At 38.7% G+C, this 27,338-nt stretch overlaps 1 protein-coding gene across 1 annotated transcript in view; it reads left to right on the plus strand.

The window, feature by feature from the left end:
* LOC134534958 (sodium-coupled monocarboxylate transporter 1-like) overlaps window positions 1-26,920 on the plus strand; it is a 32,468-nt gene extending 5,548 nt beyond the window's left edge. The window contains exons 3-13 of the mRNA XM_063373712.1: window positions 1,321-1,480; window positions 3,645-3,762; window positions 5,176-5,243; window positions 7,441-7,595; window positions 9,366-9,506; window positions 11,525-11,633; window positions 11,722-11,831; window positions 15,806-15,989; window positions 18,505-18,591; window positions 19,518-19,699; window positions 26,585-26,920. Of these exons, the coding sequence (XP_063229782.1) occupies window positions 1,321-1,480; window positions 3,645-3,762; window positions 5,176-5,243; window positions 7,441-7,595; window positions 9,366-9,506; window positions 11,525-11,633; window positions 11,722-11,831; window positions 15,806-15,989; window positions 18,505-18,591; window positions 19,518-19,699; window positions 26,585-26,828 (1,558 nt within the window). The 3' untranslated portion in view covers window positions 26,829-26,920. The remainder of the gene's footprint in view (window positions 1-1,320; window positions 1,481-3,644; window positions 3,763-5,175; window positions 5,244-7,440; window positions 7,596-9,365; window positions 9,507-11,524; window positions 11,634-11,721; window positions 11,832-15,805; window positions 15,990-18,504; window positions 18,592-19,517; window positions 19,700-26,584) is intronic.
* Window positions 26,921-27,338: the final 418 nt, after the last annotated feature.

Below are 27,338 nucleotides of genomic sequence, written 5' to 3' on the forward strand. Positions count from 1 at the left end.
TGAATAAAATTGAATCATTTTTATTTTAATAATTAAAGAATAAATGCTTGAAATTAAACTAGTAATCCGATTTTTAAAATGCAACAATAATTAACCTTTATTGCCGAAATTGTTGTTGTAATAAGCAATGAAAACCACATTAACTGTTCGTTTAAATATAATTATGAACAAGTTTTCATATAAATAAACTCTAATCAAATATCTAACCTAACCTATTATTACTGCACTCGCCGACAGATGCTTCTTTATAATAAAAGAATAAATACTTGAAATTATACTAGTAATCAGATTCATTTTCTTATTTACATTTGACGTAGAAATGATTTCATAATACACATTTATAAACAAGTTTTAAGTATTCACTTCTGTCGGTGCGGCGCAAGTGTACAATGAGCGTAACGGGACACAGCGTAAAGGAACAATGAGCGTAACGGGACACAGTGTAACGTAACAATGTGCGTAACGGGACACTTATTCGTGCGTGCAGCCGGCTTTCATCGATTTATTAGACGTCACGTCAAAAAAGGGGGTTGTCTGTAAAGTCGGTTTACGGACGATAATTTTACGTGATAACGTCATAAGAAAAAACTTATGAAAAATTCCATATTTTTTAATTTCAAATATTATTTACAGTTTTTGCAAATTTAATTTAAATAATTTTTGTTTAAATAATAATCGCGAACAATTAGTTAAAAAGCCCGCCTTAACCTGTTTGATATTATAGAAGATTTTCTCGCACGGTTGTTGGCCGGTTGTATGCGAGTGTGCAAGTGTGCGAGTGTGCAAGTGTGCGAGTGTGCAAGTGTGCGATTGTGCAAGTGTGCGATTGTGCAAGTATGCGATTGTGCAAGTATGCGATTGTGCAAGGATGCGAGTGTGCAAGGATGCGAGTGTGCAAGTATGCGAGGTTGCAAATGTGCAAGCATACTGCACCAATTCTACCTCTCCCTTGCCATCTCCTCCTCTCCTGGTCCCCCCCCCCCCAAATACCTAACTATTTTCCTTTTCTCCCAATTCCCCCACCATGTACCTAACTATTCCTCTTCTCTCCCGGTTGCCCCCCACCATGTAACAAACAATTCCCCTTATGTCATCGGAATTTTCGTAACGCTCGAAAATTGTAACTCCCTCATCAAAGAAGTTTCTCTTCGAAATTGCCAACATAACACAATTTTGGAAAAATTTCAAGATGGTACTAGTATATTTTAAGGTCAATATTTAAACAACTCTCTGTCGAAAACATTTTCATAAAGAAAGTAGATTTTATTTGTTTGTTAAAATTTACCCAAGTTGCAACAAACACCGTGCCTCTGATACCAGCCACGTCTCGAGCATCACCATAATGGGCGTGCCGACGGAGGTGTACCTGTACGGCACTCAGATATGGATGACCGCCGCGGGCTGCATCCTCACCGGCCTGGCCATCGAGTTCGTGTACCTGCCCGTCTTCTACTCGCTGCAGATCACCTCCACGTTCGAGGTGCGCCCTGCCCGAGCTCGCGGCCGTCACAACTCAGAAACACACAAGATAGAGGCCGGCTTGCACAGTCGTGACTTGAGACGAAGTGGAGTATTCATCCATTTGATTAACCTGCCAAGTTTTTTTCTCGAACTTGACTCACCTGACTCTGCAAGCGGCCCAGAATCTTCTCAGTCATGACTTTCTAAGTTATGACGTTCCTAAGTTGTGTGGTTCTGCGTTGCGTGTTTCTAAGTTTTGACAGTTCTAAGTTGTGAGTTTCTAAGTTGTGACTTTCTAAGTTACGATGTTTCTAAGTTGCGTGTTTCTAAGCTGTGATAGTTATAAGTCATGACTTTCTAAGTTACGACGTTTATAAGTTGTGTGGTTCCTCGTTGCGTGTTTCTAAGTTACGACAGTTCTAACTTATGACAGTTATAAGTTAAGTGGATTTTTTCGAGGTTTCTAAGTTATGACTGTTCTAAGTTGTGTGTTACTAAGTTATGTGTGGTTCCCGTGTTGTGAGCCTCGGCATCTTTCCTGTCAAAACGTTCACTAGGGCGATCCGACCTTTGACGAATGGGATGAATTATTTCGAAGGACGTTCTTTTAATACTGAGCTTAATATATAGTCGATAGTATAAGGTCTCCAGAAAAATTAAACACACACCAACAAAAATCACGGATATTTAGGAAGCTGTATGTTATGGCCTATTTAGCTACAATACGGAAAATCCCAGGTTTTTCATTGTAGTCTTTTCTTGGCTTCTGGGTGTAGGGCGTGTCAGGTAATTGTCTTGCGACGTTTCAGCAGGTAGACTTTGGCAGATGTAATGACTGCTGAAACGTCGCAAGACAATTACCTGACATGGCCTACACCCAGAAGCCAAGAAAATACAGACAATGGTCGTGAAAGCCTGCGATCTTTATTCATTGTAGTGATTTCGGGACTTACACAGAAAAAAAAACAACAAACATTACATACTTCATCTTGGTGTCACTAAAGGTTTTCTTTAAAACTTGCATTTTTAAGTGTCTCAATGACATAAAAAATAGAATTGATACTAATAAATAATTCTTCCTTGGTACTAACATTAACTACCCCCCTTCTCTTTAGTGTAATTTTGTTACGAATTTGGTTGGAAAAAAAAAGGGCGGTGGGGTGAAAACTGAACATATCTTTAATCCAAAGTCAAAACTTTACGTTTAACGCAAATACCTAGGCCCAAATTGGAAAATAAATATATTTACTAATCAATTGAGAGTAACCTTACAGTGACATTCGCAAAAATAGATAGCATGTGATTAAAATAAATATTTTGGAAGAAGCCCTAAAGCAGTAATATGCGTGATGTGATATACGTAGTAAGGTAATAAAGCTGCAATCGAGCTAATTCTGACGAGTGTTGCTTACTAAATACGAGTTTTCACAGTTAAGGGGAATGGAAAGGTACAATATTTTGGGAATCCTGGAATCGAAGATCAAGGATAAAATCTGAACTACTCATCATATTTCTTTGCGGTTTGTTTTGCCAACTAGATAATTTAATTACGGAGGGTTGTGTGTACAGCAGTGGCCACAATAATGCATAGTTTTTTAGAAAAAAAATTAAATAACTTTATGCAGAAATAAGGTGTATTATCCACAAAATTAAAAATTATACCAAAATGTAATTTTTATATTGTGTAATATAATATTATCTAGAACTCTATTATAATAAAAGTGAAAAACACTTGATCGCTGAATTTTAAAGGAATTTTAACCAATTGAAACCTGCCATGCAACATTTAGGTAAGGAAGGACACGCTTGTTGAGCAATTACGTAAAATTCTGTATTATAGAGCTCTAGATAATATTGTATTACACCATTCAAAAATTATATTTTGGTATAATTTATAATTTTGTGGCTAATACCCCTTATTTCTGCATAAAGTTATTTAATTTTTTTCTAAAAAACTATGCATTATTGTGGCCACTTCTGTACACACAACCCTCTGTAATTAAATTATCTAGTTGGCAAAACAAACCGCAAAGAAATATGATGAGTAGTTCAGATTTTATCCTTGATATTCGATTCCAGCATTCCCAAGATATTTTACCTTTCCATCCCCCTTAAGTATTTAAGGTAAATTTAACAGTACAAAATTTTTTTTTAACAATTTATGTGAACTTATTTGTTTCCAGTACTTGGAGAGACGATTCAACAGGCAGGTTCGCGTGATGGGGTCATTCCTCTTTATTCTGACCTCAGTGACGTCGCTCCCAATTTTGGTGTACATTCCATCACTAGCCTTCAGCCTTGGTGAGATGTAGTTGTTAGTGGGCCTTGTTTACATTGTTAGAAACTACGTTCCATCGCTAGCCTTCAGTCTTGGTGAGATGTAGCTGTAAGAGGGCCTTGTCTACACCCGTAGAATCTACGTTCCATCGCTAGCATTCAGCCTTGGTGGGATGTAGCTGTAAGTGGACATTGTCTACACTGTTAGAAACTACGTTCCATCGCTAGCATTCAGCCTTGGTGAGTTGTAAATGTAAGTGGGCCTTGTCTACACTGTTATAAATTACGTTCCATTTCTAGCCTTTAGCCTTGGTGAGATGTAGCTTAAGTGGGCCTAGTATGCACTGTTAGAAACTTCATTAAATTACTGACTATTCAACGAAGAATTTAACTCAAATAAACTAAGAGTTCCTAATTATCTTAAGTAAGTGTATCTTCGTGTAAGCTACACTGTATCTTTATTTTCCCGTTTGTATATTTCGCTCTTAAGAAAAGTAAAAACACATACGTGGGCAAAAGAAGAGTGGTTTTACTGTAGACCTAACCCATTATTCAATGTTGTGCTAATATACCAAGAATTATCTTTTGGAACCATGTTGAAAGTAAGTAAACTCAGTGTCGGTTAATTTACGAAGAAAGCCGTAAATGTATGAAGATCCCTGGATAATTTGTAACCAACATTTATCTTAAATTGAAGGTGAAAACTTTTAAAAGTGTGTTTAAAATAAACGTATTCGCTTTTTTGTGTGTTGACGTTGCCATACAATGGTACAGGCAAAAAAAAGTTTATTTGGTGCGTTAATCTACCAGAAGCACTATTAACAGCTTTGGATGATTATTATAAATAGAAACGACTTATTGTACCTAAAATGCGTTATTATATTAAATTCAAATTTTTCAGGAAATTGTTTCAGCTCGAACGACTCGAAATAATATCGAATAGATATTATCTAGGGACAGGAAAAAATTCGCGGGTTCGTTGACTATTAAGGATGGACTCTTCATTCCTTCACGTACTCGGGAAAATTGACACCAGTTCATTTGCTGCTGACTCGTGAGACATCTCAACTAGGTGGTCCGTAATTCGGCACTTTCTTGGTTTAGGTTTTCCTACTGACTCACAGTTCCCCATGATAAAATGTGGCCCAATCCTGTTTGGATGTTAGCCTGCCGCGAAATGAAAGCGTGAATTTTCTTACCATCGTATAACTACAAGTACTTATAGAGTCATTGGGATTTCTCCAGCTATAATAGTTTAAAAAAAAGATAAGTCATGTACGACAGAGGGAGTTAAATGTTTACAACATACACCGACTAAAAATCACTCTTCATCAACTCTCGAGGGTATTTGTCGTATCCTAAATTTAACTGAATCGATGCGAGTTGAGTCTCGGCTCGTTTTTCGATTGAAAAGTATTCTGCTGTGTTCTGTTTCAGTTAGCGGAGTGCACGTTTACATAGTCACTGTCGTCGCGTGCAGCCTCTGCATGTTTTACACGATGCTGGTAAGAGTTCCTGCATGTGTGTTCGTGTTACGAACACAGTGTTTGCGATTTCGAACAAAGATCTGCTCAATAGAACTCTTTGGAGTGCCTCCCATTTCAGGTCATGATTTTATATTTATATTAATCACTGATAAAATTTTGACTTTTTCGATTGTTTAACTTTCGCGAAATAAAAAAAAAATATACGGCGCATACGTTTTGCATAATTAGCTGCCAAAGTTACATTTTTAACGTTTTTGGGTTGTACAAATAAGGAGAATTTAATTTATTGCAGAACTGAAATTTTTTAGGTTTAACTGCAATGCCACTGGCTACTTAAAGGAATGGTTTGAATTTATTTCAGAAAATATTAATTAATTTTACCTGGCATTTCAAAATTCTCAAGAAACATTAAAAGAGTTTTTGTGATGACCTGAAATGGAAGGCACCCCCTTAACACTGACCGACAATCACACAAAGCACAGCTTAAACCGATGGACCTAGACATTTGAAATTTGGAGGAAATATTGCTTGGGTGCCCTATTGGTGTACTAATGAGGGAATTTTAGAAATTCCATCCTTAAAGGGGTGGTTAAGTTTATATGAAGAAAATTTTTTTTTTAAAGTTAATATGGTGAATTTTTGTAAATTTACTCTTGAAAAGAAATAAAATAACACGTGCTTCATTAATTTTTAAAATACATCTCCTAAGGGAGGGAGGGGAAAGGTTTCGGGGGCGTTAAAGATCAAAATTCCAATTTTTTTTTGCTGTCGAAAATCCCCATGGCAACGGCTATTCCATTGCTGATGCATTCTTCGTCTTCGTTTAAATTTTGCGGGAGCGTTAAAGATGAAAATTCCACGTTTTCCAAGTTAACATCTTACAGACTTGAAACTCGGCAGTGAGGCGCGTTGTATTACTTACACGGCCATCAACTGAGAGGGTGGTTTAGCCCGGGCAATGCCGGGTACTTCAGCTAGTACAGTTATGAAAATGTGTAAAGGCACTAATTTCGACCTCGTTTCCTCCAACGCATTATGTGATTATGCTCTTGGATTACTAAGGTCGTGTTATAATACAAGAAAGTATGCAATTGTGTACTTGCAACCTTAAGTAATTAATTTGCTTTTGACGAATCCAGGCGAACTAACTGGTTACTTACATTATTTTTAAAAAATTAAAAAAAAAATGGTCAGATGAATTTATTAATGTTTTAACAGTTCATTGCTTTCACGCGAATTTATGGTGAATCACTGCATCATACATAACCCATCATATCCTTATATGTTCCATCGCCTTGACCCGGAAAAGGAATCGAATTGTAACTGCGCAATGTGAATTCGTGCTCGCGCCTCATTCCACTCGTCACCACGTCCCTGGGAGCAGGGGGGGGGGGGAGAGAGAGAAACTGTAATCGCCGAGACTGATACCCAGTTTTTTTTCCAAGTAGTTTCAGGCCCGTCCGCTAGATAGGAGTTTCCATAATATATCGCTATCATAGGTGCATTTATTGTGACGTGTAATGCATAAGCCATTATCAGGCAAACAAACCAGTGAAAATTTATTCACTCTCTTTTGAAAGCCACAAATTTTTATGGATTTTGCGTTGCGTATTGGAAATTTTTGCATCTTCTGTTCATTTATATATAACATGACATTTTTATTACAAAAAGAAAAAGCGTTTTTCGCTAGTTATGCAAACTTGCATCCCGCATGAAAGTGCCCAGGGTTTTCCCTGTGTCTATGCAGGTTTTACCTGGGCCCAACTTAACTAGTAGTTTAGACTAGAGATAAGAGTGAGGGGAGTTAGTCATGGCAACAATCGCTGCCATGGCTGGCCAATCCCCCTCCTAGCACACGATGAATGCGACCCTCTCCCTGCATGGCTTAAACTCTGCATGACTAAGATGTGATAGGCTTCGGCCTGAGACGCACCTAGGTCCCTCCCTAACGCGGACCCCTCCCAAACACACTTAGTTTTTAATTAGGTTAGGAAAAAAATAATCAATATATCAAGCTTTAGTAAGAAATTGGTCATCAGGAAGATAAATGAACATTATTAACAGAAAACTTTGTATCGGGACCTCCATCCCGAGGTTTCTTTTTTTTGCTAGTAGTTGCGGGCCCGCTCGACAGATGGCGACACGTGTCGCGCTAGAGTCTTGGACACGGGGATTTCCACCTCGTGAGTGTCTTAACTTCTGTGGTCTGCGCCAGGGCGGGCTGAAGGCCGTGGTGTGGACGGACTTCGCGCAGTCATTCGTCACCGTCGGCGCATGCGTCGCGGTGCTCGTGCTGGGAGCGGACACCGTGGGCGGGCCTGGGCAGGTCTGGAAGACCAACTCTGAAGGAGGACGCATAGAGTTCTTCAAGTGAGCGGGCTCCTGCCGAGGAAGGGATTTTTGATATATATATATATATATATATATATATATATATCAGAGGTGCCCACCCCCCAAACACTATGACTCACCCCCCCCCCCCCAAACCTAATGAATGCGCCCCCCCGCCCGAAATTTTTATGCCATTTTCTCAATTATTTTATAATATTATACTTTTTTTATAATTATATTTTATCACATTTTGCATTAATTAAAACTGATTTTCTAATAATAATAATAATTTTGCTCATATCAGGTAATATTTCCATCCTGAACCGACAGATGCCAAACTGCTTTTGTTGAGGAAAGTGTGGGGTTGCCAATTTGATTTACAAGATACCTTTCAATTATCAAAGCACCAGAAACGTATTTTCACATTAGAAGCTATAATTATGTAAATAATATATACATTTTTCTTGTCTTTTAACCACCCCCCTCCCTGAAATTGTAATAACGCAGTCTGCGTCGTTACCCCCCCCCCCCTTGTGGGCACACCTGTATATATATATATATATATATATATATATATATATATAGAGAGAGAGAGAGAGAGAGAAAATTGGTTGTCTATAAAGTCGGTTTACGGACGATAGTTTAACGTGACAACGTCATAACAAAACATTGATGAAATGATTGCATACTTTTACGAATGAAATTGAATCATTTTTATTGAATTATCACTAATTTTTATGGATACAAAGAAGGAGTGAAATGAAATCTACAAATTTAATTGATAAATTTAATTTTTATTTGCACTCGTTAATTCAAATAATGTTTATTGCTTTAACGAACAGATTATTTTTAACTATAACTTTTTTTACATGTTTGCTATTTAACTTCTTCCAATCTGTGTTATTCTGTTAATGATAGGACGATGAAAGGAAAAGTAGGAAACGAATTGGAGTGTTTCAAGTTTAATGTGCCTCGAAAAAGTCAAATGGATGGTTGTTCCAATCGAGTGGAAGAGAGATAGATGCGACGCAAACGTACAATGAGAGTTACGGGACAATGTGCGTTACGGGACACTTTTTCGTGCGTGCAGCCGGCTTTCATCGATTTATTAGACGTCACGTCAAAAAAACCTTAAACTAGCTATTTTATACTGACGTCAAATATCTTTCAAGTTATATCACGTGAAAATATTTTCATTCTCTTACTCAAATAGTTTTTCAATTTTTAGATACAAAATTACGCATGAAATATACAAAAAAAAAATTCTGAAATTTTTTTGTAAACAAGCATTTGGACTTGACACGTGACAGTTAAAAAAAAACCTTAAGCATTAAAGTTAAAATATTTTATAAATTAAATGGCTCATCTAAATATTTTTATTTTTTATGTTTGGCAGTCTAAAATTACTTTTGTGGACACATTCCTTACAGTGTAAAATAAATAATTTTATTTCACAAAAAATAATCAACGGTGTTTAATTGCATCGATTATTTAATAATGTGTATTAAGTTATTTTTTTAATGCTTTGGTCATTAAGAAAAGATTGGATAAGTGCCCAAAAACTCGTAATTACATTAGTAGTTTTTAAACGTGGCATGTTTTCATTTTGAATTTTGTCTTAATTCCTGCTTCTATGATTAAAATTTAAAAAATAATAATACTTGACGTTTCTAAGTACAACGATAATTTTTAGTAAATATTATTTAATCATTGAAGTTGAATAAAGTACATGATTACTTTAACAACAAAGTAATAAGCTCGATGAATGTTTTAATGAATGAATGTATAGCTATAGTTGTGTTGTTTCAGCATGGACCCCAGCCCCTTCGTCCGCAACAGCTTCTGGACGGTGACGCTGGGCGTCACGGTGAGCTGGATATGCTACGCGGGCGTGAACCAGGGCATGGTGCAGAAGTTCCTCGCTCTGCCGACCCTCAGGGACGCCAGGCAGTGAGCACCAGCACGCAACAACACCCCCCCTTCCCTCCTCCGCCAAACCACTCGGCAGCAGGCTCAGTGCCTTTCAGATCGCTTAGTGTTTGAGAATGGCACGAAGAGAGGACGTGTAAGGGATGAAGAGGGACTGTAGAGGGGTTTAAGGGGCTGTATAGGGAGTGTAGAGGGGTTTAAGGGGCTGTATAGGGAGTGTATAGAGGTTTAAAGGGGCTGTATAGGGAGTGTAGAGGGGTTTAAGGGCTGTATAGGGAGTGTAGAGGGGTTTAAGGGGCTGAATAGGGAGTGTAGAGGGAGTATATAGGGGTCTAAGGGGCTGTATAGGGAGTGTAGAGGGGTTTAAGTGGCTGTATAGGGAGTGTAGAGGGGTTTAAAGGGGCTGTATAGGGAGTGTAGAGGGGTTTAAAGGGGCTGTATAGGGAGTGTAGAGGGGTTTAAGGGGCTGTATAGGGAGTGTAGAGGGGTTTAAAGGGGCTTTATAGGGATTGTAGAGGGGTCTAAGGGGCTGTATAGGGAGTGTAGAGGGGTTTAAAGGGGCTGTATAGGGAGTGTAGAGGGGTTTAAGGGGCTGAATAGGGAGTGTAGAGGGGTTTAAGGGGCTGAATAGGGTGTGTAGAGGGGTTTAAGGGGCTGTATAGGGAGTGTAGAGGGTTTATAGAAGTGTTATAGGAGTGTAGAGTGGGCTTCATGGGATGTAGAGGAATTGTAGATGGGGTAAAGTAGGGTTTTATAGTGTTGTAGAGGGTTTTTAGGGGTTGTATAAGGAGTGAAAATGTTTGTAGAAGTGGTACAGAGGGAGTGTAAAAGTGGAGTAAAGAGGGCTTAAGATGATGTAGATGAAGTGTAGATAGGATAAAGAATGGTTACATAGGAGTACATATAGAGGAGATGTAGATGGGGGTAAAGAATGGTTGTGTATGGGGTGTAGAAGGATGAATAAGGAAGTGTAAAGAAGTTCAAAGGGGGTTGTGATAGGGTGTAGAGAAGTGTATGTGGGTGTAGAGGGGTTATGGAGGTGTAGAAAGAGGTACAGGGCGTGTAAAGGGGTGCAGATGGTGTGTAGAGAGTATAGAGGGGTCGTAAAGGGGCGTGGTGGGGGCGTTATGGGGTCTAGTAGAGGGTGCATGGTGTGTAGAAGGGAAATATAGTAATTTAATCACAATGGACCCTGATTCAAATTGTATGCAATTTTGTCAGCATTTTTTGTATTTCTTGTGCTAAGAATGAAACGTTATACCCAAGATTTTAGAAAAATTAACAAGCATTTTGTTTTTTGTTATGAGCATAAAGATAGATTGAATGAAGCTTGTGAAAAAGGACAGTTTTCGGACAGAAACAATATTTGCCAAGTCTTGTGTTGTGACTATGACTGTGTTATGTCTCTTATACCGCCGTAATTACTAAAGAAAAATAAACAATAAAAATCAGTATTTAGGAATAGGCGTTTAAGAAAGGAGGGAAAATAGTTAATCATGTAGAACCTACCGTGTGCCATGAAATTTGGGAAATCTTTAAGTATTTTATTATATTATTATGCGAGTGCTTTGTAACGTTAAGGCATACCGGACGTTTTACGTGGCAAATAATCGTATAAAACATCCACTTACTTTACATTTTTAGCACCACAACCACATGCAAAGTCATTAGAGTTTTCAGGAACTTATTTTTGGTTTAGTTTTTGAAGAGTGCGATCGTTTCCCAACATTTACGTCTGTGCCTGCATTGTAACAGATTCTAATTGGAACATACATACATCTAAGGAAATATTTTTGCATGCTACCATATATTGAGAATTTTAAATATACTACAATGATTAGAAAGTGAAGAAGAAATAATTTGATGCTGGAAAGTTTACAAAGTTAAAAAATTAGAAACTAAAATAAAATGCCGGAAATTCATTCACAGATCAATTATTATAATTTTGGAAAACAGTATTCAGTGCGAACATTTCTGAAAATAAAAAGAAAACAATTGAAATGCAGTATGTTTTTTTCTTCTTTTATGTGACGTTCCAGATCCCTTATCATTTTCACCGTTGGTATCATCCTGATGAACTCGTTGGCGTGTTTCACGGGACTTGTCGTGTATGCAACGTTCCACGACTGCGATCCTATAGGAACAAAGGTAAAATTTCTTCTAGTGACACAATGTAGTGATCAAAACTGCTCTATCGTTAAGTATTAATTTCAACGAATTATCGTTTTTTTTATAGGCTGTGTACAGACCCGATCAAATCCTCCCGTTCTTCGTCATGGAAACGGCAGCGAACATACCGTGTTTGCCAGGGCTATTTATGGCGGGTATTTTTAGCGCATCGTTCAGGTGAGTCTGTGTGTATGATACATAACTGTTTGGTTCTGCCTTAATGTAATTTATTCTCCTGCATGTCCGGTGACCAAATGTTTTGGGTGGCAGGAAATGTATTTCTGGTTTCATCCTGTGATAGTGGTCAAGTGTTAACTTTATGCTTCATAAAAAAAAATTACTTAAATTAATGTTTTGAGTTAATACGTAAATCAAAGATTATATTCAATGGTGTTACGTATATAACCGATATAAATCTCGCTAGCAGTACATTTCACGCGTGACTTTGGCTTGTGTACGGCTCGAAGGATCTGTGAAAAAGTGATAGCGCATAAATTAACGCTGCTGACTAGTTACATGATTGTTTAGACCTCGCCGCAACCATCCAATCTGCAGGCTCTGTGATTGAAAGAAGAGACGGCCAACTTTTAAACGACGCGGGCCAATCGCGAAACCGACGAAAAACACACATCCCCTTCATTTTTGTGTGGTTTTTTGACGTGATAACGTCTTATAAATCGATGAACGCCGGCTGCACGCACGAAACATTGTCACGTTCCGCCTGAGCCGAGCGTGCAAAAACCGGCCAACCACCGTGCGAGAAAATCTTCTATAATATCAAACAGGTCAAGGCGGGTTTTTTTAACTAATATTTCGTGATAACATTTAAACCAATTATTAACATAAATTTGCAAACACTGTAAATAATATTTGAAAATTAAAAAGTATGCAATTTTTCATCAATTTTTTCTTATAACGTTATCACTTAAAATTATCGTCCGTAAACCGACTTTACAGACAACCCCCCTTTTTGGTATGCCACAGGACGTCAGAACGAACTACTTAGCCGTTATATCAGTAAAATCGCAGTCCTCGTCTGAACAGCGACTAAAAAAAAAATTAATTTAATTCATGAAGACTGGAGTTTCGCTAGAGTTCATCTCTTGTTTGATTCAAATTTATTCAGTGGTTTTTGTCAGTGTGGGCGGGATACAACTCGTGGCCCGCGGGCCACACGTTGGACGCCACTGGGTTCTAGCATCTGGGGCTACTTTCCAGCTTCGATTCCCGACCGGATCAGGGAGATCTTATTACTTGTGCGTTGGGGGTGGGTATTTTCTTCCCTGAGTCCAGAAACGCTTGCTGTTATTGTTGTTGTTGTTTTTGTCCTTTCACCTCTGCACTTGCGGAAGGTAGTGGCGCTCCATCGCGGTATCATCACGCCTGGTGAAGCCCTGCTCGCGCCGTTTAAATCTCCCAGTGGTGGTTGCTGCGTATCCGAAACTGCCCCCAGGGCTGCCACCCAATCATCATCAGAATAAAAAAAAAACAAATACAACAAAAAATTTCAAAGCAGTCATGAGGACTGCCGGCAGAAGTGAAAACATTTTCGCAATGTTTACGAAAAAAATATTATCACTCAACAAATTTGTTTTATCACGTTAGTAAAATAACTCCTAAATTACTATAAAATACGCATTGCATAGTAATTGTAGGTATTAAAAAATAAATAATGATCTTAATTTTTAGGTTATATTGCAACAAAGACTCCGTTTTCTTCGTTACTCAAACTATATATCTATATGAGAATATTAATATATTTTATACTCACTTTCTACTGCACAGTAATCGTATACTTAAGATTTAGAAGCGCAATAAGTAATACTAATACGAACAGATATAGTGTTATCGTTAACACGTGACGTGACCTTACCTTACATGAATTTACTCTCTATCCAAACCTTCCCATAGAAGTTTTCACTTCAAAAATCCCTGAAATCAAAAACATGTTACCTATATGTTAATTAGTGAATAAAATATCACTGATGTCCAGAATCTCGCGACAGTTTTTTTTCTTTTATGTTGCCAACGATGACAGCTTCTTTGCGACATTGTTAGGCGAAAGGTATGCGTGCAGTGGGCTGCATATACGGACCAGTTAAATACTTTTTGTATCCTTTAGAATCAATCCTTACTTATAATCTATTAAAAATATATAAGTTAAGATATTTGCATACTAGTAAATAATAAAGTAACGTCAAATATTAACCATAATATTTAAATCTATCCGTGGGTATATTTGGAGCAAAATTAATGGCAGCGTATTGTGATGCGAGGGATTTTGAAATGCCGGTTGAAAAATTATTATTATTACTAATTTACGGACGGGAATTTTTTGTAATAAATCTAAATTTAAAATACAAAAATTTTATAAAAATTGGTATTGCCACATACATTTTGTCGACGAAAAAATTATTAAAATTTTTGAAGATCATAGGGGAATGAGAAGTTTGAATCTGAATAAATACACGGATTTTGTTTGATGAACTAGTTTTTGTAAAATAATAAATTACCTATGTAAACATAATTTAAAAAAATAAGGCATTTCTTTTTTCTTACTTAACAACAATAAAATATTTTATTTTCCTTTACAAACATCCGGGGAGTCACTCTCTCTGCAAGGACGTACCGAAGTGGAAATGAAGAGTCTTTTTTTAAACAGAAAAAGAAGTCAGGCATCCAGCAATTGATACAGGGCTCCATTGATTTAATGATAGCTTTGGATGTTTCAGTCTGCTCCTTGTAAAAAAAAAAACCTACCTACTCATTACTGGAATAATAATACATTTGTAGAAAGGAAAATAGCACACAGCAATAACCGAAACTGTACCTCCTTATAACGTTTCTGGCTTACGTATTGATTACACCCCAGCTGCTGTTCGTATAAAAAAAAATGCAATGCTATGATAGAGAAAATATTTTTAGGTATGTTATTAATACATACCAATCATTTGCGTTTGATTTTAGTGCCTGAGTCTATTTTAAAATATTGTTTCCACCCTCTGATTAAATTAAACTCGAGGTATATATTCGAAATGTAACATACCTAATCAAATAAACGTTTCATATAGAATGGGAGTCAGTTAAATGGTGCAGGAAAATTAAGTTTCTTAACTACACAATATTGTGCAATATTTTAACTAAAATAAAATTTCGAGGATAAATTTGTGCATACTAATTAGTTCCGAATTAATTTAACAAATACTTTAAAAAAAATATTTTTTCGAGTCTTTTAAAGTTATCTGCTTATCGCATGCATCTAAGCCAAAATATGGGGAGGACACAACACACAAACACCGTATCCAGAGATGATTAACCCCACGTTCAATAAATGAGGCCTCCTCCCCTACCATCAAACGGATGGATATTTCCTTGTGGACCCCTTGCGAATACTACAGATTTGCGTCCCTTGTTTGTATCCAGTGCTGGATTTATAGCCAGGGGCGCTCTCACCCCCTGGCGGTGAGTGGCTACATTGGTCACTCACTCCGCTGCCAGTCAGCACGTGAAAAAAAGAGAAGAAAAGTAGACAAACTTACATACCAGGCACTTGATGAGTTTTTTCTCGTGTAATAGGTGCTACCAAAGTTGCTCGAGTGAGCGGCGTACTTCGGCGAACTTCGGAACTGTTCGGGCCACAACGGAACAGACAGGCTTCCCTTACCACCAGGGGCGCTTGCGTCCCTGGTCACTAAATCCAGTACTGGACAAATAGCAAAGCAGACCACGAGTCCAAGTGCCCAACCCCCGCATGGTAGACTCTTTTCTACTCTGTCCAACACTTCATCCAGACCATCCTCTGTCTCCTGTAAATTCCTACACGTAATGCATGCCAATTTGCATCCCGCATGAATGTGCCCAGGGTTTTTCCCTGTGTCTGTGCAGGTTTTACCTGGGCCCAACCTATATCCAGTTATAGTCTAGATTTAAGAGTGAGGGGAGTTAGTCATGGCGCCAATCGCTGCCATGGCTGGCCAATCCCCCTCCTAGCACATGATGAATGCGACCCTCTCCCTGCATGGCTAATCCCAGCATGACTAGGCGTATAAGCTTCGGCCTGAGACGCACCTAGGTCCCTCCCTAACCCGGACCCCTCCAAAATACACTTAGTTTTAGTTAGGTTAGGAAAAAAATTAAAATTGTTCTTCCAGCACTCTCTCGAGCAACCTGAACAGCCTGGCGGGCGCCATATTCGAGGACTTCGTGAAGCCGGCGATAGAGGGCTCCAGGTGCGAGAGGCACGGGAACCTGATCCTCAGGGTCTTGGTGGTCGCCCTCGGACTCGCCAGTCTGCTGCAGGTGTTCGTCGTCGAGAGGATGGGCGGCGTGCTGGAGGTGACATCTTCGTCGTGCTCGGGAACAAAGCTTAGTTCCAGAGTCCTCAGGGTGTAAAGATGTTCTTGTTAGCAGAATTGGTGGTTGTTGTTGTTTTTGGTGGTGGTGGTGGTGGTGGTGGCGGTGGTGTTAAGATTTTGCCGTTGGTGTTGAATGTTAGTTGTGGTGGTGGAAGCTATGGGGATTTCTTCATGATTTTTTCATGTTGGTGGTGATGGTATTGGTGTTAGTGTTGGATGTTGGTTATGGTGGTGGTGAGGGTTACGGTGGTGAGTGTACTGGTGGTGATGTGTTGATGCTGTTGGTGGCTACGGTGTTGGCGTTGGTGTTTGGTGGTGGTTGTGGGGGTTATTGTGGTGCGGTGTATGCCAAGAGAGTATTTGCAAAGGGTAAACTTTGGTAAACCACCATCTTTACTTCTCTCCACTTTACTTTACACAACAACTTTACTTCTCTCCACCCAAATAAAAATTAGACATGCATGTTAGTTCCACATAAAACCTCCACTAGCAAATACTGTATTGTTTTTGAATGTTATATTTTACAAACTATGAAACATGATATGAGATAAAGTAGGTATTATATTTTTATGATGCAACCTTAAAAAAGTTTTAACGGACTTTTTAATTAGACAAGTAATAGGTTTAAACATTCCATATGGACAACGAAATAGACAAAAACATTGAATGAGATAAAATGGTAAGAAAACTGTAATGTCTAGGAGAAAATTGTTGGAGTAAAAATCGTGTGCCACTCTCTTAAATGGGTTGTAAACACTTCACTGGTGTTAGCAGTGATAGTGGTAATAGAGGTTTCTGTGCAGATGGGGTGGCAGTGATATTGAGATAAGTGATGGTATTATGTTGGCAAGTAAGTTAATGCTATTAGTTTCAAGAAGATAGTGAGGGCTGTGTAGCAGTATTGTTTTCTATATAAGGGAAAAATTGAGTATCAGTGGTGATCCATCTACTGGAAATCACCGTGATGGAATGTTGGAAGATGGTGGTTGCTGAATTGGAAGATTTTGATGATGATGGTTACTGTGCTGATGGTATTGGACGATGGTAGTTACTGTGGAATAGTTTTGGAAGATGGAGATTGCTGTGTTAATATTGGAGATGGTGTTTGCAGTGTTCGTATTGTTAAACGATGGTGGATGGCAGTGGTCGTCAGAGAATATATTTAAAAATCACCGGGTGAAAGTACGTTGATGATGGTATCCAAATTGCTTTTTAAATGTCCAGTGTTCATTATTTCTTGACAATTCAAAGCATCAAGAAGCTTCTGTTCTCTCTCTCTCAGTGTATATATATAGTATAGGTATGCTCAATTGTTTAAACGGCAATAATGAGTTTTTATATTAATTTTAATACTTGGTGAAAAAATATATATTTTATGGTTTGTGTATTTACAATTTCTAATTGCTTCGACTTTGGTAAACTTATAAATCAACTAGAGCAATGTTAAACTTTCTTGCTTTTCGAGTTTAAGCTGCTTCGCAGGTGTATTATGTTACAAAGTTTAACTCTACAATGCAGCAAGCACATTCAGGATTGAAAATTATCTGTGAACTAGAATTTGGTAGCGGGAGATATATATAATATGCCAGATGTATTCTTCAAACTGCCACTAAAGTCAATAGGAGGAGGTCTTTTGTGGTTGGTTACCAGAAAAAAAAGATCCCCTGGCAAGTATTGTTTGTCTGTGGTGTTCCAACGCTCATGGGATGTTAATTTTCAATTTCACTAATAAATACAATTCAAACGGCGCGCCGAGGCCACGCTAATAATAAACATTAAACATTATTATAAATTTTGAACTTTCGTTCCAAAAATTCCTAAATAATTCAGAACCCACGGAACTGCAGATGTTTAGTAAAAGATAACTTAGAAATAATAGGAATGCAATTTTCAAACAAACAACAGGTATCGGGTATTAAAACGTAAACAGAACAAATACATGGAGTAGGTTCTACTTGTAGATGGTATTTTTCTATATCATAGAGTTTTCAGTGGTTTGTGTTTATAAATTTGCATTCATTGTTCATAATTAAATACCACACATACACTATAATATTTTTTTGTACTTTTACAAGCACAGTATATGGAAACTCAGTTGCCAACGATATCACTTGAAAAATTTGCAAGGAAGAACATTGTATCATTTGCATTTTACAAAGCTCTGCCTTCTAGTTTTACAAGTGATATCGTTGGCGACTAGGTTTACAAGGATTTTCCTTGTATAAAGTACGAAAAAAAATTTACAGTGCAATAAACAGCATATCTTCCTTCGGTAATACCGTACCATTGCAGTACGTACACAGCCCTCTCAACCTTCCAACTTTCAGTCAATTCTCAACCCTGACGATGCTTGCTGCAACGCCGAGCGAAACGTCGATACATAATAATGATGCCAAGTGACTGAGCCTCGGAAAGCCTGCAGCCTACTTTAGAACAGTCTACTTTAGAGCAATTTTGTGTGGGTTACAATGGCCAAGATTGTTGAAATTTTACAGGTTGTATACACCCTCCAAGGAGTATCTTCCGGAACTCTAGTTGGGGTATTCTCTATCGGCATGCTATATCCCTGGGCCAATCACAAGGTGAGTCTCCAGGGTTTTAATTAACATTTAAAAAAAATTAAGGTAAGTAATATTAAACATACAGTTAATTACAGGTTTTAATGCCTTCAGTAAAAAAAAAGGAAATTGTTTTTAGCTTACCTGTATAAATAAATATTTTGTTTTGCTAGTAGTTATGGGCGCACCCGGCAGATGTCGCGCAAAACATGGTTTCAGCTTCCACCGCTAGAGTCGCGCTTCTGTTGTTCTGTGAACGCTCGTTGCAGGGAACACTGCTGTTCTGTGAACGCTCGTTGCAGGGAACGCTGCTGTTCTGTGAACGCTCGGAGCAGGGCGCGCTTCTGTTGTTCTGTGAACGCTCGTTGCAGGGAACACTGCTGTTCTGTGAAAGCTCGTTGCAGGGAACGCTGCTGTTCTGTGAACGCTCGTTGCAGGGAACGCTTCTGTTGTTCTGTGAACGCTCGTTGCAGGGCGTGCTTCTGTTGTTCTGAGAACGCTCGTTGCAGGGCACGCTTTTCTTCTGTGAACGCTCGTTGCAGGGCGCGCTTCTGTTGTTCTGTGAACGCTCGTTGCAGGGAACGCTGTTGTTCTGTGAACGCTCGTTGCAGGGCGCGCTTCTTTTGTTCTGTGAACGCTCGTTGCAGGGCACGCTTCTGTTGTTCTGTGAACACTCGTTGCAGGGAACGCTGCTGTTCTGTGAACGCTCGTTGCAGGGCGCGCATCTGTTGTTCTGAGAACGCTCGTTGCAGGGAACGCTGCTGTTCTGTGAACGCTCGTTGCAGGGCGTGTTTCTGTTGTGACGCTTGTTGCAGGGCGCGCTTTTGTTCTGTGAACGCTCGTTTCAGGGAACGCTGCTGTTCTGTGAACGCTCGTTGCAGGGCACGCTTTTGTTCTGTGAACGCTCGTTTCAGGGCGCGCTTTTGTTGTTATGTGAACGCTCGTTGCAGGGCGCGCTGTGGGGCGCTGCGGCGAGCCTGTCGGGAGTCAGCTGGATCGTGGTGGGGGCGAAGGTGGCCGCCGCGCGCGGGAGCCTCGAGTACCCCTGGCTGCCGCTGTCCACCGACGGCTGCGTCGACCTCGACGTCGCCGCCAACTTCACCGTGACGCCCGGCGCCGCGCACAGGCGAGCGTGAGACCCTTACACCGACCCGGGCTGCTTTCCGCTCCCGCTATCCCGTGCGCCCGTGGGGGCAATTTCATCCGAGGAACGGAAACCGGAAGCCTAAGATGTCCATAAAGTTCTGTCCCTGCCCGATCACGCCCGAATATTCACCTTCGGCCAACTTCGGGATTTGTTTTTTTTTTTTTGCGCAGGAAAAATGAATTCAAATATTAAAAGTGGTCGGTTAGGTTAGCTACATTAAAACACTATGAGCGGTTAGTTAGGTTAGTATAGCTACATTAAAATAAACAGAGAAATATAAATATATATAAATAAACCCGAGTTTGGCCGAAGGTGAATATTCGGGCGTGTTCGGGCAGGGACAGAACTTGATGGACATCTTAGGCTTCCCAACGGAAACGCGTGTCGACCGCGGTGCCGCCATCTGCAGGGGGCGGCGCGAACCAAATGTTCACAAAGCCAAAGAGAAACTCTGCAGTTGTTAGCTTAATGAATTTTCAACAAGACGGGCAGTGTTTCAAAAATGTTACTTGTCGAAAATCTAGTCTTTTTTTTACTTTTATCTAGCGGCGTGTGCGGAAACTACGTGTGATTTGCGGCCAGTAATGTAGTCGGAAACACAATTTTTCGTATATTTTTTTAAGCTTGGCATTACTTTAAAGAATCCTGAGTTAAATCATAAGTGTATTTGCAACACGAGGACACGCGAATTCACTCGTTACCAAGGTTAGACGTTACACATCTCTGACGAGTACTGAAAGACTCACTTTTTTTTTTTAATAAAACTTAAAATCTAAATTTTTATGTCAGTCATGGCATGAACTAAGAGCATGTAATCATGTTTGTATTCAGTTTTGAGTAATTTTTGACACTTATTACTTAGTTTTTGTATGTCATTCACAAATCATTATAATTATTTTTTTTCCACGCAATCCTACAATCCTGAGTTTTTCAAGAGTTTGGGGAAACCCAAATTTTTTTTTTTTTATAAAATAAATAATTAAGTAATAAATGTCAAATACTACATGTATACACTAAATATTAATTTAAAACTTTATACAACCCAATTAAATACTAAGGTTGACATAAAAAAAATGACTTGAAGAATCTAAATACCATTAAATAAGTGCGTATTTAATTTTTATGAAATATTTTATAAATAAATCAACGATAGTTATATGACAATATAATTCTATGATATGATTAATCGTCAATGAAATTAAAGGAAAATTAAGAACGGTAATAAATACCAATAATTATTATTTACTTAATAACCTCCTATGAAATTAAATCCCAGTCATTATCTGGCATGTGTTACGTCCTATATTCATCTATCGATTTATTCCATGAACATGGACAATTTCGTACTTTTTGAATCAAATTTTACATCGAAATAATACTAATTTAAAGCAAACACAGAAATACAGCACAATTCCGCGCGAAAACAGATGTTTTATTGTTTATCTTTGCATTCGCGAATTAAAAGACGTTTTAGAAAAATAGCCGAGGACCAAACACCTGGCAACATCGCCAACATAGCGAACACAGCGACCTGTGTAGCCGTAGCTTTAGTCTCGGCTTTAGAAACTTCGTAAGATACGTGCAAAGACACTAATGCAAGCGGACAGCGGTCGTATACCAAAGGATTTTACTCGTGTGAACGTCACCAACTCTGAAACACGAAATCATAAAACCGTAGAAACTAATTTCAAACCTAGTTTTTTTCCCCTCTTTATGTTTATCGTGAAAGCATGTGAAACGCTCAGTAGTTTAGTTTGATTTGTTGTTCACTCTAGCTGTGCGGAATTTTAACAAATGAAACGAGCAAGCTGTTAATAGAAAATAGATGCCTTCTATACATGCAGCAGCATATTTAAAAGTTTAAACAATGCTTTATTTTAGGTACAAAAGGCGGAAACGTAAGCTTAAAAGAAAGGATTTTAAATTTGACTGTTGATTTCGTTTCTATTGTTGTTCTCTTATAATTAATAAACGGGTAATAAAAAAAATAGGGTTATTTAAATATTTTACGAAATGCGCTTCTTGCGGCATTTTGCGTTTCTTTGCTTAGATTTATAAACACGGACGAAAACTCAGCTTCACAAGCCATTTTTATTTTAGTTTTACGCTTACAGCAAATGTTTGTGAAAATAATTGAATGTACTGTTGTATACGCGTTATAAGTTATACTTGTTTGTTTTAATGTTTCTTTTGGACTGCGCCCTTAGTTGGAACAAAAAACAACAGTAAAGACAGTTCAGCGTTTCGATTGCTATAAAGAACCAACAAAATGTTAAATATCTTTAACGCCATGTTTGTTCCAACACAAATTTCTTGGCTAGTAATTTATAGTTTTTTTTCAGATGCAAATATGTCTTGATATGACTATTCAAGTTTACAAAATATAATTAAGGATAGTTAGGCTATCATAAAGTTTCATTTGTCACACCAATAGGCTTACTGCATTTCCCAGTGTTCACGAAAGTGAATACATACGAGTGAATACTGGCACACGTGGGTCCGCTATCTTGACGACTTCCGCTTGTGGCTGAATACAGAAACGCACATCCGCATTGGACTTCAAAATGTTTAATTCCGCTGTGTAACGTGCGCGCATTTTTTTAAAATTCCATTGCATACTTAAAATATCACCCTCAACGCTCCTAAAGAAGTATAGCATCAAAACTTCAAAATGAAGTTATTAGATGCATTTCTGTAAGTGTTATCCGTGGCTGTTGAGATTCAGGTAATTAACCTCCAGCGGGAAACAACGTTGCATGTAGACAGGCAAAAATTTTAGTCATGAATTGTTAGTTGCCTGGGTTCTATTTAAAAAAAAATAACGCATAGACCGCCGAACAAATCTTCTAAGGAACGCAAAATGTAATGCGTACGCAGTGGGACACCCAAAGAAACAGTCGCATTCAAAAATGATGGCATAAAGCCCAGCTTCAACTCTATTGGGATGATTCTCGTACTTTACACTAACTTAGTCGGCACTCGCATGCCAAACTGACAGCAACTTTTAAACTTCAATACACTAATGTTCACACAGAATACTACTGCTAACTATCCTGCACTAAATATATTTTTCTGTAAATGGAACATAAATATTCATGTAAAATTACAGATATTAGTAAATTTACAGGAAAACTACTGTAACACTCACTAAAAAATAGTGTTCGCAGCAATACTGGATTCGGATTCTTATCCGAGCAGTTATGTTTTGTGCTGTCCCAGTAACTCCAATAATTAGAGTTTACTTGTAAATCATTCCCTGAAATCTATCCAGTATAAACTGCGCACACTAATAATCGCAATAAAACTAAAATAAAGTCAAATTATTCAACATTCGATTGTGTTCTCCATGTTTGAAATATTATCAATTGAAATATAAAATCATGCACCAATTTTCATAAGAAATACTAAGTATTATCTCGGAAAACATGTTTCATACATGCAAGAAATAACCACAGCCATGTGTTGTACAGAGTTATAATATCTTTCTTGTACCATCATAAACAATTTCTTGTTCATTAGTTTCCAAAGGAAAATTTTGTAAATGTACAGAATTTTTTTTCCTGCGTATTTTTGGCCTTGAGCCATTCTTCCACTGCGAGCTGACATCGACATTTGACCACAGGCTTCTGTGCGAAGCGGCCGTAACAAGCCTTTAATGATGAGGCCGGACCGAAATAACCCAGCAGTTCGGTTGATTTCTTCCTGGTCATGATGATATTTAAGGGAACAGGGATGTACATTAAATTCACTAAGAGGCTGTCGTGAAGGGTCTTAAAACACGCGATACGAAGGATGTTTCGCTTGTTTTACTTCATTCAAAATTATTACCTTTAGAAAAATAAGACTAGATTAACTTTTTTTTATTGTGAATATGCTTTTTTCATGCATAGGATTGTTTTATTTTCTTTGTAATACGTTTGTGATATTTTACATTGGGAATATTGTGGGTTAGTAACCAACTACAGTCAAATATGGTCTATCCGGACTAACTGGTACGAAAGGGATTCAGGAAAATCGAAACTCTGGATGATTAGGGTAATTTAAGTAATTAGAAAAATAAAATCCTTAAATAAGAGACCTAAAGTTTATTACAATGAAAACCTAAATTTTGTAACAAGAATACATAGTGTATAAATGCCCTATATTATTTTCAAGATATTAGAAAGTATAAAAAGCATAATCTATTATCAAAGAATTGGTCCATGGTCTTCTGTTTTAAAGTTTGAAACACATATGTAGTTTGAATGAAGCATGGCGACAGAAACGCTTTATCATTGGTGTTTCAGCTGGAGTGGTGTTGGGCTGACGTTACAATAGCGCCATGATGTTTGTCAGCTGGTGCGTTTTCTTGAATTCGACATAAAGCATTTCATTACCGTAATTCTATCAGTTGTGCAGGAACTGCACAGTGAAGGAAACTCAAAACTGAATATTTGGCGTAATTGTAGATTGTAGTTAACATTATTGCCAACGTATTAAAAAAATTATGTGATCATTAAATAAAATGTTTACAAATCTGATCCGGTTTATCAGGAGATCCGACTCAAAGAGGGCCCAAAAATGATCAGGCAATCACAATTGCACACAGAGGATCACTGTCGACCTAATTCGCAGACAGCGTGAACTCTTAGATGCAGGCCTACCTCATCTATTTGTTACGACCAGCTGATTCCAGTTCAATCATGGATCATGTTCCCGTGGAAAGTCGTTTTAATTGACGCGCCGGTTTTAAACTGTAGCCAAAAAGCATTGTGCAACTGCTTTGCCTTAGCGTAGCCAACGCGTAAAAATTGCTTGAAGTGACTGTTCTTTCGAGATTTCAGTCGGCTCCGAACCGATTGCCGCAATTTACTGGCATATTTAAGCCAGATGCTGTCCGATAACTTAGGTTCGCTGATTATAGCAAGCGCGGACCCAAGAAAGGGGCATCAGGGGCTATACACAACCACCCAAGACTTGTTTTTGTATAATTGGGTATATTTATGTTTCCTTTCATAGTAACTTACTGAATTAAAAGAAACTAATCAACAAGCACGTCATAAAAATGTCCAGGTTCCCGCTGAGATTGGAAAAAACATACAGAATGAGTCCGAGAACATAATGAAAACTTTTGCAATTGCCTCTTTCCTTGGCCGAAAAGTATTTCTAGAGCCACCACTCCAGCTATATTTCTACGTGAGCCATAATAGCTGCTGTCGTATGTTAACTAGCGTCGTCTTGGCAAACGCGTTTATGTGAGTTTTTTGATCAGATATTATCGGTTCTACTCTAGAACAAACTTTCCCGCGACCCTAGGACAGGGTCTTCAGTGAAAACAATGCTCATCTGCTAAGACCCGAACATTTTGATGTTAGCTCTCGGTATACGGCATTTGGTGGGAGTAATTCCGTGAATGCGACGTAAGTCAAGGAACGGAAATGTGCAACAACCACCACGATGCTGCGATCTGTAGCGGATGGTGCTAACCACATTTCACACAGACATAGGGAAACTTTAAAAGATTATCTGTTTAGTAATTTTTTGCAAGACGGGCAGTATTTTAATAAATTTATGTGTAGAAATTCAGGTAAAAACCCGGGGACTTAGTTTTTTTTTCCAAATATTTTTCGCTTTTATCTGAGCCGTTTCTTTATATATTTCAAAATTTCGGCCTGCAAATAGAACGATTCGATAGTTGACGTAGCTGCTCCGGCAGCGTATTCTAGCGGCGGGTGCGGAAAAGTACGTTTTTTATTCGCGTCCAGAAATGTAGTTGTAAACACAAATATATATCGGCATTATTTTAAGGATTAATTCTACGTTAAAACTCGTGTTTGAGTTTCGCATTATAAGTGTATTTTCAACGTGAGTACAGGTGAATTTGCATGTTACCGAGTTTAGATGTTACATATCACTGGCGAGAACTGGAAAGAATCGCTCACGTTTTTTTTTAAATTTTAAATCTCTTTAGATGAGTTACGAAAAAATTATGAGAATCAATTTTTGCGATGCACGCGCAAAATTCAACAAAAAACTGATATTATGAAAAAAGGCTACATAAAAATAAAAATTATATATGTTATTTTAAATCATATACTTTAGGATTGATATTGAATACAGGTCCAAGTGTATTTATGTAAGTGAGGCTACGTTCTCGAATGTATAATATAGTTGCATTATAAATTATTAAAAATAATTATAATTAATAAATAAGGATGAACAATCTGCATATTTATTGGTTTTCATTACAAATAAAAATTTATCTCGTTTGTTTTACTAAATTAAATAATTAAATTTATACACGTGTTTATATTGATATGGAATACTGAATTATTTTTTAAATTATTTTTTTATTTTATTGAATTTATACTTTACCAACCGTATTTATAATATCATTTCAGCATTATAATTATTTTATTATATAGGTACTAATTATTTGCACGGCCAGTTTAAAATTGGTCGTTACCACAACGCCGAAATACCATAACGCCGAATGTCAAAAATTGATCTCGCCGCCGAAATAACAACTGAATGAATTTGTGTGTGTTTCTTAAATGTACCTTAACGCCAAAATACCACAATCAAACCTAATCCTTACCTAACCTAACTTAACCTAGCCTATCCTAGCCTAGCCTAACCTAACCTAACCTAGTCTAACCTAACCTAACCTTTGTGGCAGTCCTGCAATGACATTTTTCGGCGTTAGTGTATTTCGGCGTTGTGGTGATTCGGCGTTGTGGTACACAGCAGTTTTCTAGCTGTCAGCGTTGTGGTCGATTTGGCATTTCGGCGTTGTGGTATTTAGGCGTTGTTGTTCGTCCCCATTTAAAGTTTAGTTTCTCCAGTAGGTACGCCCGAGCGAGTAGGCACAGCTTTAACGTGGTTTTGCAGGACGACGGCCACGGACACGGACGTGTTCTGGCTGTACCAGCTGTCCTACATGTACTACTCGGTGGCGGGCGCGCTGCTGGTGTTCCTGGTGGGAGTGCCGGTCAGCCACGCGACGGGAGGCTGCGACCCGGCCTCGCTGGACCCCAGGCTGCTGGCGCCCTTCCTGCGCCGCCGCCCCCAGCCCGCCCCCGCGCCCCACGAGACGGAGATGTTGGTCGTCCGCAAGCGGCTCCCCTCGAGATGACCTCGTCCCCAAACACACGAACATGGTCTTCTCTCGCTGAGCTGTCTCCGGGGAAAAATCATCCCACGGAAATACATAACAAATTAATTTTTTTTCCTGGTAATTTTTTTTTCCTTCCCCCCCCCCCCCCCCCTATTTCCAACATTTTCCTTTAACTTAAGGGAGATTAGCACCTCACCATCTTGCAATTTTCAAATAATTTGTTCCTCACAGGAGCTAGGCTCAACAGTCGCGCACTCTCGATCTCGTCGCTCTCGAAGGGGGGGGGGCGGGTGGGGTGTCTCTCACCCCTCTTCGGCCGACGTCGCACTTCCCTTCCGCTCGCCACGGAACTCTCCTGGACTCTCGGAACTGACTCGCTCGGGAAATGTCGCGAAACTCCCGCGGAGGCCGGCGTCGCTGCTTATATACCTGTGGCGACCTTCTCGAACCGACGAGAGTAACTTAGTCGAGTCGCGTCATCCTGAGGCCGAGACCCGACGCCCGAAACATCGAGAACGGCGACGCTTA

Source organism: Bacillus rossius, chromosome 8, assembly GCF_032445375.1.
Source record: "Bacillus rossius redtenbacheri isolate Brsri chromosome 8, Brsri_v3, whole genome shotgun sequence".
NCBI classification, from domain to species: Eukaryota; Metazoa; Arthropoda; class Insecta; order Phasmatodea; family Bacillidae; genus Bacillus; species Bacillus rossius.